This window comes from Pseudopipra pipra, chromosome 4 (genome assembly GCF_036250125.1).
Source record: "Pseudopipra pipra isolate bDixPip1 chromosome 4, bDixPip1.hap1, whole genome shotgun sequence".
Lineage (NCBI taxonomy): Eukaryota > Metazoa > Chordata > Aves > Passeriformes > Pipridae > Pseudopipra > Pseudopipra pipra.
Window position 1 is genome coordinate 58959713 of NC_087552.1, and position 16495 is coordinate 58976207.

The 16495-nt window shown below is 35.9% G+C and overlaps 1 protein-coding gene across 11 annotated transcripts in view; it reads right to left on the reverse strand.

Moving 5' to 3' along the window:
- Window positions 1-16495, reverse strand: part of SLIT2 (slit guidance ligand 2) — a 268470-nt gene that overhangs the window by 87517 nt on the left and 164458 nt on the right. For all 11 annotated transcript variants that reach the window (XM_064653127.1, XM_064653129.1, XM_064653130.1 and 8 more), the window contains exons 6-9: window positions 16306-16377; window positions 12341-12412; window positions 9428-9591; window positions 6884-7022 (exon numbers count right to left, since the gene is read on the reverse strand). In XM_064653127.1, coding sequence (XP_064509197.1) covers window positions 6884-7022; window positions 9428-9591; window positions 12341-12412; window positions 16306-16377 — 447 coding nt within the window. The remainder of the gene's footprint in view (window positions 1-6883; window positions 7023-9427; window positions 9592-12340; window positions 12413-16305; window positions 16378-16495) is intronic.

Consider the following 16495-nt stretch of genomic DNA (forward strand, 5'->3'; position numbering starts at 1 on the left):
TTTGAACCTTAAGAATGACCTTTAATGTCTTTAATATATGAACTGCATGACAAAGGAGGAAAGTGCTAGGTGCATTAGGTCACTTAAGTTGGTTAAGCTCAAAAGACTTCCAGTGAAAGGGTATCCCCTAAAATTACTGTAAAAGGGGTGAGGTTTAAACAACAAATCTAAACCAACTCAAATTACGATGTTTGAGATGAATGAATGAATAATGTATCATGCTTTGCTTAAGTCAATGACAAAAGGCTAAAGTAAGGCATACTAAATAACAAAAGCTTGAAGATTATTCATATGTAACATTTATGGGCATTGTATTTTGCCTCAGAACATTACAATAGAGACATTAAAGTAATAGGCCTATGGGAAATTCATTTAAGTTCCCAAAATGTTTCCTGCAGGTCACTTATGGTATGAAGCCTTTTCATTTGACCCAGAGGCAAAGGTGCATCTGTGCACCTTTTTAATTCTGTGCTTCCTGCAGAATTCCTAGGTGCACTAAAACTGGAGAAGTTTTGGTGCACAACCAAATATTTTCTTTCTCAAAATACATATGGAATATGAAGTATTTTTTTCTCAAATAATATCACATTGATCAGACAAACCCTGAAAAGAAAACTTTAGGTATTCTTATTTAGCTGTGTGTGAGTTTATTTAGATAATATAGTGGGGATTAATTTTGCAGAAAGGGTGTAACTGGTACAGATACAATTGTACTAAGTCAATAAGGATTAAGAATTACATTTACTGAGATGCCGAATACTTAATTTTGTTCCAAGCTTTATCACACAGAAGGGAAAAATAGAGGACACCACAGGCTTTATTCTCCTTCCATTTTCACTGGCAGCTACTTGGAGATAAGCAGTCCTGTTTCTGAAGGCATCTTCCCAAGAGGCACTTGGCAGACAATGCATGGCCTGCTAACTGTCTGCACCCAACGGGAATTCCTGGTTTTAGCCAAGTGATTCTGCACCAATTGAGAAGTCAGACAGAGAGTGTGACAAAACCCTCTCAGCAATACCCTGACAGTCACCAGTAAATTAAACTATACTGGAATGAAACAGCATTTTGGCAACTGGCATCACAGAATGCCTGCTCTTTCCTAAACCACTTCAGCTTCCAGTTCTATTTTCTCAGCGCTTTAGGTTATCCCACCAAACTTGGAGACAGGCTGCAGTGCAGTGCAAGCACATACTCTCCTTGCCAGTTTTGCTACAGAAGCAGTAGCCATCAGCAGAGAAGGCAGTTTCTAATGTCTTAAAACAGCATTCCAAGACAGTAAAGCTACCAAGGCAGTGTAAAGTCACAACATCAGTATTAGACTCTAAACAGAAAGTCTTTTCTTGCACTTTTCCCCAGACAGCTAACTCAGAGCTTCAACACGCAAAATTTTACACAACTGAAACTGCCAGTGTTTAATACTTAAGAAATTCAATATTCCATTTAAAGGTTTTGGGTGGCTTTTTTCTCTGTTTTGGTTGGTTGGTTGGTTTTTTACACATTATTTAGATATAAGTTAATTTATCAACCCCACTGAGTTAAAAAAGACATAAAATTGTCAACATGGAACATACAGTTCAAACCTGCAGTTTAATTATACACATCGGAAGGACTGGGAATAGCAATAATATTAATATCACTTGGCTTTATGCAACATTGCCCCAGATGGACTGACAATGTAACAAATACAAAGTATTTCTGTGCAGAAACAGATCAGATGACATTTTTTTCAAAGAAAGTTTGTGTTGGGCAAAGAGAAAGAACTCTGTGCTTCATAGGGTACTGAGGAGTTGACTGAGGTCAGGCTTTCCTTTGAGAGAAAGGATGGAAGAAATGGATAGAGAACATGGCAAAATATCACAAAACCATGAGCATGTGTTGAAAGAAAACTTAAAAAAAAGTCAAGAAAAAAATAATGGGACTATGGACCTTCAAAAAGTAAATGTGGTTTATATTCTTATAAAAACTAACCTGCTGTCCATATAAGAACAAATAATAAAGAGGTAGAAACGGATGGAAAAAAAAAAGCTCATAAAAAAATGATGTTGAATTTTAAACACCTCTATAAAGGAGGGCACACAAAGTTTAATGTCAGCCTCACAGGAGAACATTATTAATACGAAATACAATAAAGCAAAGGCAAAAAAAGAGGTTTTTGTTGACCATGAAGTTGGCTGAAGTATAACATGACAGGCTAGTAGTGCTTAGCACTGATTTCCGCAAATACAGCCCATAAAGAGGGGAGAGAGGGCAGAGAAACTTGTTCAGAGGAAGGGAATTTGAAAGCATTGTGGATTTTTCAAACATCCCTATCAGCGAAGTATGAAAATCAGATGACAATGTTCAACCAAAAATGCAGAGAAAGATCAACAAGTAAGGAAAAGTACTGAAAAGATTGGACAACATCCAGTGCAGGTAAAATAGAAGTGTCATGCCAATTTTCTTGCAGTGTGGACACGAACCTGGTGATGGTAGTATTATAAAGATGAGTGAATAAATAAGAATTTGGCTGTTAAAGCCTGTACATCCTTCAGAAGACAACAGGGAGCCAGCACATTTCTCTTTTCCTCTCTCCCTGAGAACTGGGGAGCTCCTGCCAAAGCATGTACTTAAAATGGCGACGAGGTAATAAAGCCATGTGTGTGGGAACTGTATAGCAGGGGTGGAAATACAGGGCTCACTATACCCTTCTGTCTTGTGTTCAGCAACTCCTCAGTATTCTTAACACTACCATGACAGCGTGGTCTCATCTCTTCAAGTGTTTACTGTCAGTTACCATTTGGCATAGTGACAACATTATCGCCTAAGGAATAAGTGAAAAAAACCTATTATTTTGTGGGATACAATAATTCTTTCCAGTCTAATCTCAAGGGGTTGCTATAAGCAACAGTTGCAGAGTACTTCTTTAAAAATGAAGCTTTAAACCACTTTTTATTGTATGATAACAATACTGGAATGTCACAATCTTTCTGCATGTCGTAGTCAGTTAAAAGCAGAGAGGACTGAAGTCTTTCATAGAGCAGCTTTAAAAAGTGACATACAACCTGATTCAATGTTCAGAAATGCCTGTGGATGGTATAATAAGATTACATCTACAAACTTCTGGTTCCTGAAAAAATCCTAACAGCTAAAAATACAGGCCTAGGACTCTGCATGGATAATACCAGAAAAAACATGGTGCGACGTGTACTGGCAGTTACATAATATTATTAGGTTGCAAAAGGCAAATGAAAGAAAACTAAAATTCCAATAATAAAAACCTGATGGTTCACTACCATTTGGAATATTGTATTCAACTCTGGTCATTGCAAATAAAAAAAATTTAGAAAGCAATTCAGAGAAAGAGGAGGAGACTAATTAAGACATGGTAAGTCTTGGCATTCAAAAGATTGAACAAACTGGGAACAGCTGGTTTAGAGAAGAGATGTCTGAGGGTGGCATGCAAAATAGAAGGTGATAGGACAAATTATGAATGTGAATGCATTTTCTTTCCCTCTACAAAGAGAGAGGAACATCAGTGAAACTTTAAAAGACTGTATTTTAAACTGGAAGATTTTGAGTGCAATTCCCTCCCCCCAGAATTTATTACCTTAATAGAACATGAAAATTTAGAACATTGTTGGGTTTAAAGCAGATTGGATATTTCAATGTAAACCCTTTTTTTCCTGAAAGCTATGTAAATTTTCAAGATTCAGAGGAACCCTAACACAACTTGGGAGCAAAGAAAATACTTGTGCTATTGGTGTTTTATTTCTGAAGTTGTATATTTCTGTTTCCAAAACATTCTTCAGGAACAATTGATGAAAGCCACTGGCCAGGGTGGAGTGTTGGTTTGATCCAGTCTCAGATTTCTCTCACTATTGGTAAAACCTTTTTCACTCTGTAAACCACTCATTTTCCAGTCTCTTCTCTGTCTCTCATTCTCTTTGATGCTAAGAAGGTAAATACACCTGCCACCCATAAGAATCATAAGAGAACTATAACTAATTATTTTATTCACAATAAAGCAATGAGTATAGCACAAAGCTTTCCCCATACAACCATAAAATATATTTGTTTGTAAAAAATTCAATTCCTTTTCAACCTATTGACAAGAAAGCAAAAAAGATCCTGTGATTCTCATCAAATACTCATAAGATCCTCTACTCTAATTCTTCCACTCAGTTTATCCCTTGATTTCATTGTGCCTCATTTTATTTCTTTCTTTTCCTGTACATTTCTCTCCTTACCTTCCACCCAACAGGAGAGTTTTATTCTCTCTGTATGGTAAGTGCAGCCTACTAGTGGCTTGAATCATATTTTATATCAGTCTGTGTTATTCAAAATCTAAGTCAATCACTGAAGTTCAGTTTTTTCATCATACCAACATTCACTGGTGTGCATCTGTTCAATACAAAATAATTACTGAAGTTTGATTTTCTAACTTTCTACTTCTTCTTACACCTGCTTTTAACTAAACATATATTGAGGTCTTATGGCATGACTGGTGTTACTCAACTGAGCAAAATGTTATGACCTGTAATTTATTTAACCAGCACCTATGGACTACATACAATACAGAGAGATAACATAGTTTACACTGTATCACTGTAAACTATATGCACTGTATGTATTTATATGAGCACACATATATATCTACATTTCAATGGATTATGGATCTCAGAACGTGAAAAGGCCTCACTCTGGAATCTGAATGCTGCCCAGACTAGCAGGAAACATTGAGCCTCAGTCTGCAACCTCTTAAATGTTTAGCCAAATACTGAAGGGGCTGCTACATGGTTACTTTTACCCTCCAGGACAATAAACTGCTGAAGATCATAGCATTCCATGCCTAAAACTCAACAGAATTTCTTACATACATAAGAAAAGTATAGTAAACAAAAGTCAGTCTTCAGTGTCTGTAACCAGTGGTTAGCTCCAGTGGCTAGCAGCATATAGTGGGGACTCTGACACATACTCCCTCTTTCTTTCTTGCAATATTTTCTTCTTCTTCTTTATGCACACAGATGCACATAAACAAGTAAAAACGCCAGTATACAACTCATTAAATAGTGAGAACGGTCTTGTACAGCCTTCCCGGGCATTGTGCATGGATTTTATGAAAGAGTCACTTTATTTGCAAGTAGAGGAATTTTTCTGAGAGGGGTAAAAGGCAAAAGAAGTGTTTGTATTATACAGAATTGGGTCGGGCAGGGTCAGCCAGGTCAGTCTTAACAGCAGTAATAATGAACTGACAGATGTGATGATTATTCACATCCTTAGAGGAAAACCACAGTAGTTCCAAACCCTGTTAAGTTCAAAAACACAGGTCAGATATCAACAAGCCAATTAAAATCTCATTGTGGAGACCTGTTTTTAAACTTTCAAGAAAATCAGAGATCTATTTACAACAGGATGTATGTTCAGGAGATGTCTTCCCTTTCACTTCAGGCATCTGTTCCCCTCACCTCCCTTATCTGAAATTCTTAACATCACCTTGTATCATCAAGGTGCTCACAAGCTTTTTATTCTGAAAACTTTACCAGGTTGTTGTCACAGCTAATTTCCTACTATTTCCATAAAGGGAACTCCCAGCTTCCCTTCCAAAACACTGCTCCACCATTCCCGGAAGAGAAAGATGCTCATGTTGCTTGGTTCCTGCCTGTCTTGTCAGCAAGTTCACCCCTTGCTTTTGTTGCTTCCCCACACAAAAGACAACGCAGCAGTAACTTTCCTTCTGTGCCTACACAACCTCTCAGTCACATTGCTTTGGAAGACAGAAGGCCCTATGACATCTGTGTTATGACTCTTCTCTACAGTCAGGACATGATTGTAATTTTGTACCTGTTTCTGTTGTATATGACATGTCAGGCAACCCTATCAGCTTACAGGCTCTTCTATCCACAGGCAGGTGGTATTAACACAAAGACTATACCTTATTTTTGCTTTCTTATGCTTCTCTAATAGGAGGTCTGATGAATAAAGTGACTGAAGGTAAATGTCACAGTTTAAATCCACACAGCTGTTCGCTCACTCCCCCCAGAATGGGATGGGAGAGAGAGAATCAGAAGGGTAAAAATAAGAAAACTCCTGGGCTGAAATAAAGACAGTTTAACAGATAAAACAAAAGCTCCATGTAAAAGTAAAGCAAGGAGTTCATTCACCGCTTCCCATGGGCAGGCAGGTGTTCAGCCAGCTCCAGGAGAGCAGTACCCCATCACACTTAACAGTGACTTGGGAAGACAAACACCATCACTCTGAACATCTCTTCCTTCTTGCTTCCTCCCCTAGCTGTTTGTATTCTATACCATTCTATGCCACAATGGTATAGAATATCCTTTGGATTAGTTGGGGCCAGCTGTCCTGGCTGTGTCTCCTCACAACATATTGTGGGCCCCAGCCAGCTTACTGGTGGGGTGGGGTGAGGAGCAGAAAAGGCCTTGACTTTGTGTAAGCACCACTGAGCAGTAACGAAAACATCTCTGAATTATCAACACTGTCTTCAGCACAAATCCAAAACGTAGCAACATACCAGCTACTGTGAAAAAAACTCTACCCCAGCCAAAACCAGCATAGAAAGCAACCCTAAAAGCAATGGAGTTTATAATCTGCAGTGAAAAGCCACTCACTTGTAGAAAAGCAAGAATTCCCAAACTCATTTAAAGTGAACTCAGAATGCAGTTTTAACTATGAATTGTGAGTAGTACATACAAAATTAACTCAGAAGATAACATAAAGATCTTAAATGTTTTCAGAAACCTACATATTCCTTTTATATCTTAAGTTGAATGCGTACACCAAAATTCCTACCCTATATAAAGCATGAATTTATACAAATAACAAAAATGAATACATAGGAAAAAACTTTTTTTCTGCAAGTTCATAGAAAAAAAGGCAGATTACACACATTTCAGTAATGGTTTCTGGAAGGTTTGTTGGGATCTCAGTAAGGCCTTTCCCACGACAGTCCACAATGTTGTTACTACAGGTGCATGCAGTAGGGCAGTGCAAGACACTGCAGGATGGAGCCATAAAGGACTGGTGACCTGCAAAGGAAAATATTTTACATTTACTTGAAAAATCTAAGGCAGAACTTCTAAAATATACATTGTAGTCTATCAATACTTTCAAACTGCATTAATTTAAATACACAGTTAATTGTAACATTCAATAGTGAGAGATTAAAGAAAAATGCTCAACTACTGTTGCTAACATTACATAATTTTTCAACTGCTTTAGCAACACCCATTCAAAATCGTTTCATCAAATAAGACTAAGTGTGATCCATATTCCAGGTATATTTTATTTATTGAATGCTATTAAAACCTAATTGCTGATTTATTTAGTTTTCAGAACTTTGTGTAGTATTAAAAATGCATGTCAAGAGAAATGAATGAACTACGCTACAAGAACTGAAGGTGACCTGTCGTTACAGTTCTGTTCTGCAACTATTTATTTGAATATGGTCCTTCAGTTCTAAATTTTGGAGTTGTGACATTTTTATTTTGTCTCATACAATAATACATAACAGCTTTCACACAGCTGTTATTCTCTCAGTTTTAGCTTAGCAGACTTCTTCCTCCCACAGCTGTAGCATTCTCACTGACTCTGGCAGCTAATTTATATAGGAGTTCGTCCTGATTTCTTAGTGCTGTATGTGAAACTCAGCATTTTTAATTGCATTTAAGCATAATCACTTCGTATTTAGGTATGTTTTCTAAAGTAAAAAACTTACTATATTTTCCTGCAAATAGATAGATTGCACATTTTTAAATATATTATCATTCTTCTATCGATTTAATGATACGGAAGAGCTGTTTTGTAATGATACAAAAAGACACAAAAGAATGAGAAAGGCACGATGCCCTCCTTTTCTTTCTTTTTTCATTAAGTTAAAAAAAAGCTAGGGATTGTTTTGAAATTCTCGGGAAAAAAAGAAAATACTATCTTCTTGACTATGAAACCACAATTTAATTTAAGATCACTCTCACAATTCTTAATGTCATATATTAATATAGGAAGGGTACCCTGATAATGTAAGTTGCAGCTCCGTGCTGTTCCCACTTGCAACTTTATATAATAACTGCCCAAGTTTTAAATTGCTGAAAAGATTAGTCTTTTAAGGCCAGGTTGGATGGGGCTTTGAGCAATCTAATTTGGTGGAAGGTGTCCCTGTTCATGGAAGGGGAGCTGGAAATAGATGATCTTCAGGTCCCTTCCAAGCCAAATCATTCTATGATTCTATGAGATGGAATTTTACTATATAATAATTTGATTTCACATTTATGTACGTGTTACAAAAGTACAAACAGCTGCCAAAACTGATAACACACACTGCTTGTTTTCTACTTACAGGGAGGAAATGTTTCATTTAGCTTTATTAAATAAAAATACTGTGATCCAGGCAGAAAACATGGTTATCCCTCTTCCTAATAATAATTATAATGACCAAGTTATGACACCATTCGTGACACTGAGGCTCTGCAGCCATAACATTTACAAATAAGATATACAAAATTATCTCATTAGGAGGCCTTTTAAATGTACATAAAGGTAGAACTAGTGGCAAGAATACTGCTAGCATTTGCCATGTGAAGATGGCAGTGCCTTACACTTTGATGTCAGAGACTGTTTAAAAAGGACAGAACACTGTGCTCTCCATAAACTTTTAAAAGCATGGATCTGTGCAAATTTTGGCATATTTGGCAATAGGCTTCTGGGGCTTTGCAGAAAATCAGCCAGTAGAAGAAACTCTGATGAATCACTGAAAAGACAGATAGCAATATTGTAGCGGGTTTTTAATGTTCTTGAGGAAACTTGAAACAGTAGACAAAGTTTACAGAAGATTTTCAGTCTGAGTCTAAAAATATTTAAATAAGAAAGATAAACTTGCCTTCTTCCTCATCTGGAAGATACGAATAAAGGAAAAAAAATTGAATAGAGAAAATGTGATTAGTAATGAACTGTTAGTCATTTCATTATTTTATACCAAAAAATAACCTGATGCATTAAAGCATACCAATAAAATTCAAAAAGCTACTTACGGATTCAAGATAGTATTTAAATGGCAGAAAACAACAACAAGAAAAAGCATCAATCTGTAAAGTTTTTAAAAAATAATAATAATATTTCCTTATTAGTAAAGGCTTTATGTTCTCAATAAGTGCAGCTTTTATTTAATTTCCTGCATCTGTCCCCCATAATTATACCTTTAGAAGGCTATACAATCTGTGTGAATGCAGCATTTACACAAAGTTTTTAAGGACAGAAGCACCCCCACACAAGATACAATTACTCATAAATATTATTAAGGATTTTTTTTTTTAATAAACATTAATTCTTGGATTACGCAAAAGCTAACGAAAGTCAACATGCAGCACTAGAACCACCACTGAGCAGTTGGTAGGTGTGTTTCAAAACAGGACTGGATGAGCAAATCTGTTTCCCTTACCGCTGCAGACAAACTCCCGTTTCTGGACCTCGGCCACGTTGTGCCCCCGGAGGTGGGACGGCCCCATGCACTGGGTGTAGAGCCCGACCCGCGGCCGCTGCCGCAGCCAGTCAGACAGCCAGGCCAGGTGGCAGTCACAGTACAGGTTGTTGGAGTGAAGACGACTGCGTGGAAAGACACATGCCAATACCTTTAAATTAGGAAGAACAAACAGAAAAGCAGCCAATCTGCCCAGCCCTCCCTCCAGCAAGCAACTACGCCAATTTATTAATACAACTGTTAATGAGGAATCGATTTTTTACATCTTTCATTGAAAGTCTGGGAGTTACAAGATAATAAAGAAAACTATACAAGCAGGAAAATTTACAAGCAGGAAAATTACTTTTTGGTTGTGGCCTAATTAATTGGAAGAAAAAAGAACACTTCCTAATAAATTAACTTATCTGTAGCTGCCTGTCTCTTGTCTAAAAGAAAGAAGTAAATACACAAGAGCCTGAAAGCTGCTGTGGGACTCTTTAGCCCAGACCTGTACAAATAGTGAATAAGACAAAAATGTCTCAAGAAAATTGCCCTGTGGTGATAATACACTGTCAGAAATAAGAGTTAATAAAAGATTTGGTTTCCAATTAGATATATCTGTAAGTCAGGCCATTATTAGTCTCTATAGAAACAGCCTGAAAGATCCCTGTAACAGGTTATACTCATTTTCTGCTGAACAAGATAGAGTAATAACTCAATATAAAGCACCTTCTTTCACATCTCTTTTCTGATTTCCTCTCTTTTTGTTTAACCACAGAAAGTGGTATCAGCTGCTTTTGGCTACTAGGGACCCATGTTCTAAGCAATGCCTGAAATTAAAAGACCAAACGAAAGCAAGTGATGGAATTAAGGAGGTTGTCTCTCTGTTGCAGCGGTCTGACACAAGACCACGGCTCCTTGCCAAGTGTCAAAAAGCACTTTGCCATTGATAAAATATCAGACAAATGTATTCACTAAATTAGGTAAATTACTCTTCCCTAGCTCTTACATTTTCTCAAACTACAGAAAAGGATGTCCACAGCTATAAATCAAGTCACTACTCAGAATCATCCATAACAAGGTAATGCCCTTTTGGTCCTTTTTAGTTGATGTGCTCAATCCTAACTAAATAACTGGAAAGGAAGTGCAAGAAATTCAGGAAAGGAGTTTAATTAATCCATTGTAAAATAAATCTTCAAAGCAACCTGAAATGCGTAACCAACATGAACAAAAATATTAACAATTCCCCCCCCAAATGAGTAGAAATTAAAGGCAATATATTTTCCTGTACTAATCCTGGGTTGATGCTTTGCAAATATAGCTCACGATACAGCACAGTCATTCAGTACAATCTGTGGCCAGCTGTAGGCAAGAACATCATTGCAAATCAGAACTAATGCCACTGAAATCAATACAGTTATACAAGCATATTCTGACTGCAAATGGGATGTCACAGCGATAATCTGTGTCTAGTTTAATTTGTTTCTAAAATATATTTTCAGAAGATGAAATATCCCAACCAAAGAAAATATAAATATTGCTAATTTGATTCACTGCATTTTGTGGTTCAGAAATATCGTATTTTATACCAAGACAATACTTCAAATTGTATTTGAAGGTTTGAAAGAAGTACAGATATGATTTTTTTCAAGACTCAGACCTGAAAGAATGAAATTCTATTAACAAAATCTCGCTGAGGCCACCAAATGCCCATGGTCAGCACTATTTAAGTGATTTTGTGTTTGTCCAAGCAAGAATAGTTACAATTCTGTTATGAAATCCACAGAGCTACTCACCTGTATGAAGTTTCTTCAGTTACAAACAGTATGTTAACTCAGGTGAATATCCCTACTGATTTCAGAACAGTTGTGCAACCCAACATGCGTAAAAGAACCTGGAGAGACCTTTTGTAAAAGTAGTTCTTTAACAGTAACAGTTATTCTTGACTTCTGATAGAAGCATCCTACTCATTTTTAACTCCCGTTTCACTGGAAAATCTGTTTGAAAGTGAGTCTCAGGACTAAACCTTGATATGTTCTGGTTTTGCCACTCAACACAACATACATTTATTCATAGTCAGGATAAACATACCAAAAAATAATTGCAACTCCTGTCACCTGTATACACACTCTTTTAACCGTGCTTTGTTTTAGAAGACTAAAGTGTTCCCCTTTGAAAGTCATAACCTCTAAAAATGGAGACCTTATTGTAAATGCTGACACAACTTTAATTATAATAGTACAACCGGATGATGCTATAATTTTATGTTACAAAGAATGTCGGCGAGCCAGTTTAGTTTAATTAGGTCTGCTAGCAGTACAGTAATAAAAGCATAAAGATTTCCCATTTATCACATCTGACAGTCAATCAAAGATTCTCCCATGTTCCTAAATGAAATGTGACCCATTCAATAGCTCAAAGTAAAACAAATTCTTGACTTTCAAAAAACATCAATTTATTTCTCTATATAGCTGTAACATGTAAGGAGAATTCCCCCTGCCTTCGTGTTTTTTTGGTTAGAAGGTGAAGCTTTTCTGTAACTGAATACAGCACTATGGAAAGTGATTCCCACCCATTTGGGAAGAGGCCAAAAAAACCATTTTTGTAGACTTATTCATCTCACATTTTAAAAGACTTGATGGAAAAGGATGCAACCACTCTTTTATCTCCTGAGCCCCAAGTATAGCTTGTTAGGTTTTCCTCTCAGAATCAGCTTCCATAGACACACATAGAGACTTCACATTCATCAACCTCATGCTACATCAATACTTTTCAATTGAGTTCATGCTTGCTTTGCCCATATACGTATTTTTAGACACCTGACAAAACTTGGCAGAGGTAAAAATATATACTGGAACGATAAAAATAGCAGCCAGTTTCAGTAGGACTACTCACAATGTTCTGAGTTTGGGCATATGGTTGAAACTTGCCACGGACAGCCGAGTGATGTTGTTATTGTTGAGAGTGCTGCAAAGTCAAGAGGAATCCTGTTAACATATTACAGTTATGTCACATTTACTACACTTTTAAAAAAGGCATAACTAATGAAATTCATGGTGTACTGGTATTAGGGATGGACACCAGGAAAAAAAAAAAACCCACACGTTTAGCTATATTTTTCCTCCGTGTTGATTTCCTAGTAAAATATTACGGGTTTACCATTAATAATCCTAAGTAATTTGAGGTTCCAGTAGCCTATGATTCTCTGAAAAGGAAATTCCACCAATGTTGAGAACATCTATGGCATTCAAGCTAAGCTTGACATCCCGATGTAAAAAAGAGAGTATTTAGAGAAAATGTCTTGGTTCTAGGACTCCGATTTCTCTTTCTAGCTTCTGAGAGTCCATTTTTTGACAGATGATACAAGATCTGAAGGTTTTTTCCCAAGAATTTTAGGAAAATATTGAATCTGAGTTGCAGTTAAGTTTTATATGGAACAAATTGCTATAGATGATCCAGAGCTACATGAACAATAGGGGAGTTTCTGCTATATGATGAAAGGAATCAGGAATAATATAATACTTTAACAATCTAGTAATTTAAATTTAGGACAAGGTGTTGAGAACTTGAGATAGGAACTAGAAATAAGTCTTGGCTAGCTCAGGCCCATCATACTTGGTATGTGTAGTTTGTAAAGATTTGGAAACTTTATGAATGAATTTGCAGTAAAATACTGTCTTTAGGCTGCAAATAAAACGCAAACAAGTTTAACTCCAGAACAAGGAAGCAACGGATAGAATTTACAGTTTTGACTTAGTGACTACTCATTTGAGTAGAATCTATATAACCATAACAGTAATAAATAATAATTTCCACTGAAAAAAGGTTATTTTTTTCTTTTGAAACAGAAAGTATTTTTCTTCTTCCTTTTGTTTTTTAAATCACAAAGTGTAATTTGCGCTTATTTTGAATAAATTCTGAAGTACTCTCTGATCTTGAAACACAGAAAGGTAAATTCATAGCACCCTGAAGAGGATCAGGCTATATACCACCCCATTAACCAAGCAATTAATTACTGGCGCAATGTGCTGCATTTTACCTTTGTGTGCTTACTCATTCCATGTCCTAAATCTTTTCTTTGCTGAGCATAAGGGAACTCCCCTGTGTGTTCTTGGGGCTACATAAACAGAGAGGAGAAAAATGGGAAAAAAAAAAAAAAAAAAGGAAGGATTTTGCCCTTTTTCAAAACATAATAAAGATGAAACAACAAAAAATGGCCGAGTGGGTAACTCCACAAAAGGTGTCTTAATGAATTAATGACAGTCAGTAAATCTTGGTAGAATTTTCTTTCAGTGTCCACATGGTAAATGACTGCATAATTTCCTATAAGATTTTAAAATCCTGTCTTTTCAATGAAGGGAAATCAGTCCATATTTCCATAGCAATTAAGAGAAGGCATATCTGCAAATGTTTTAATTTTCAATTTGAACTGTTTGATGTTTGCCTTGGCATTTTGTGTATTTGAGCTACTAGTTTATTTTTGCAAGGGTAAGAAAAATTAGACATAAGAGTAGATGTGAGGGATACATAAGGAATTAAAAAACTTTTATGACTGTTTCTATCTAATGATAAAAAATTTTTGATTTCATTACAGAGATTACAGTAACCAAAAAAAAGTTGGCTCAATACTTTTACCTGTTTTACAGGTTACTTATAGCAAAGATTGTGATGACTTTTTTCCCATTTCTTAGACTTTAATTTTTTTTAACATGACACCACTATATATCTTCCTCATAATCTGTTTCCAAAATACAGCAGATTTTCCATTAAAAAAAAAAAGACAAAGGAAAACTGAAACTTCACAGAAATTCACAGAGATGATTACACTTCTAATTGTTTTTGTCTTTCAGGTTATTTTGCGTCTTTAACACTAACTGCCTCTAAAGTTCTACAATTATTTAACCAATATATAAAACCTGTTACTTTGGTAAGCATTTCAAACTGTCACTAAACAGGATTAAAACCTATTTAAAAGCTTTACCTCATACTTGAAGTTTGAAGTAATATATACTTTCTGTGTTTAGATAGAATAATTAACTCCAAATGAAAACAACATGCATAGTCCTATTTGCTACTCAGTGCATATACAGAATGGTCTGATCTACACATCTTTCATTCTTTAAGCAATATTGGAAAAGAAGCTGAATTAGACACAAAATCTTTGGTACTGTTACAAATATCTAGTTCAACTTTTTTAAAAAACCCTGAATCTTTAGATCATTTCTCATCACATACTATAACTTAAGATAGCGAAAATTTAGTTGCATATTTGAACAATGGTTACATACTATGTATATTCATTCACAAAAGTCTAACTACCTACTTTCAAGCAGATTATTATTTTAGAGTTTTTTTCCTCTTTTGCACTCATTGAAATCAATTTAAAAATTTTACCACTAACCTCAACTAGCAAGGATGACTTTTTTAGAACACTAAAATGGTAAGCATTAAAAAATGCAGAAAACATTTTTTTTTTGATTTTTTTTTAATAAACATTTAACAATTGCATTTGTAAAGAAAGGCTTGTATTAAAAAAACACCATAATAACCAGATTAAGCCATCACTGGAAAAATTATTCTGTCACATACATGTGTTCCAAAGACAAAAATCTCAGAGAACATTGGGTTTACTGACAGACAACCAACAATTCATCATCTTAACAATTAGATGCAGTATTGAACCTATAGTACGTTTTACATGGCTTTATACCAGACAGTTAACAATAGGCTTGTTATTCTATGAGTGCAAAGAAAAAAAATAATTCAATTAAGCTGCCAGTTTCATTCACTCGTAAGTAAGACCAACTAGTGCTTAATAACAAAAAACTTTAGCACCAGCTGCTTACATACTCTTTAGTTGCTTGGACATGCAGACACTATTTACTATTACCAGAGAAGCTTCTTTACTTCAGAAAAATTTTTATAAAAAGCAAAACCCCAGACACAACAAAACCTGCTCCCTCATCCTCCTCCAGTTGTGATTAACTGAGTGATTCAAATAAACATGAAGTAACTCACTGATACACAAATTCTTTTACTTCTCTTAACGTAGAAAATCCAGAAAAAATGTGTAATTTTGACTGACAAAGCAAATATTTCAGGAATGTGTCCTGTGCCTCAGATTCGCAGGGAACAGAGGCACTTTGCTCATTACAGTGATATTCTCAGATGAGGGGTCACTGATGATAATTTCGTTACCTTTAACTTCACTGATAGCCACTTTGAGACAGTGAGAAAAAGTATGGAAAGGAGTATTGTAAAAATAATCTTCTGTGACACACAAAGAAGATATTTTGCTAAACATACATATGTATTTATGCACATAAAACTTAAAATGTTTTAAAAAAGAACTATTAACACGCACATGTTAAATATCTTGACATACAGCAGTAGTGCTTGACAGAAAATGCCTCTTTGAAAACATTCAGATTATCAAATATACATAGCATATTGTTCCTTAAAGAGAGTCTGAAAGATCAGATTGATGTCAGAATATATAACAAAAGCAATCCTGAAAATGTTCATCACATCAACAGTGATGGATAATTTACAAAATTAATTGGGTTCATTAATACTGCTGCCTTCCCCCTTTTGTGATGAAATATATTATTTTCTTATAGTATCTGCCAATAGCTTTTTTTTTTAATAATTATGTTTAATGGCTGTCTTGCAGCGTAAAGGCGTATCTCTCCCTCTCCACATCTTTTTACCATTTTATAGCACATCACAGTGGATTATTTTAAGACATCTTTTCACCAGACCATCCTGACACCAGGCTGCAGCTCGTAGATAAGCTTCTACATTAGTACTCCCCAGACACTGAGCTCTTGCTACAAGTAAGAGATACAAGGAATACTTACAGCACTTCCAGGTCACGCAGAGCCCTAAATGCCCCATCTTCAATACAGCTGATCTGGTTGTAATCCAGTTGCCTGTTAAACAGATTAGGAAGGCATTTGTAAGGGAGAGGCGCGCTGGCAAGGCGAGGTGCAAGGGAAGCCTCCCGAAGGGCCGGCAGAGCAAGGCCACGCGAACAGAAAGGCTCTGGCC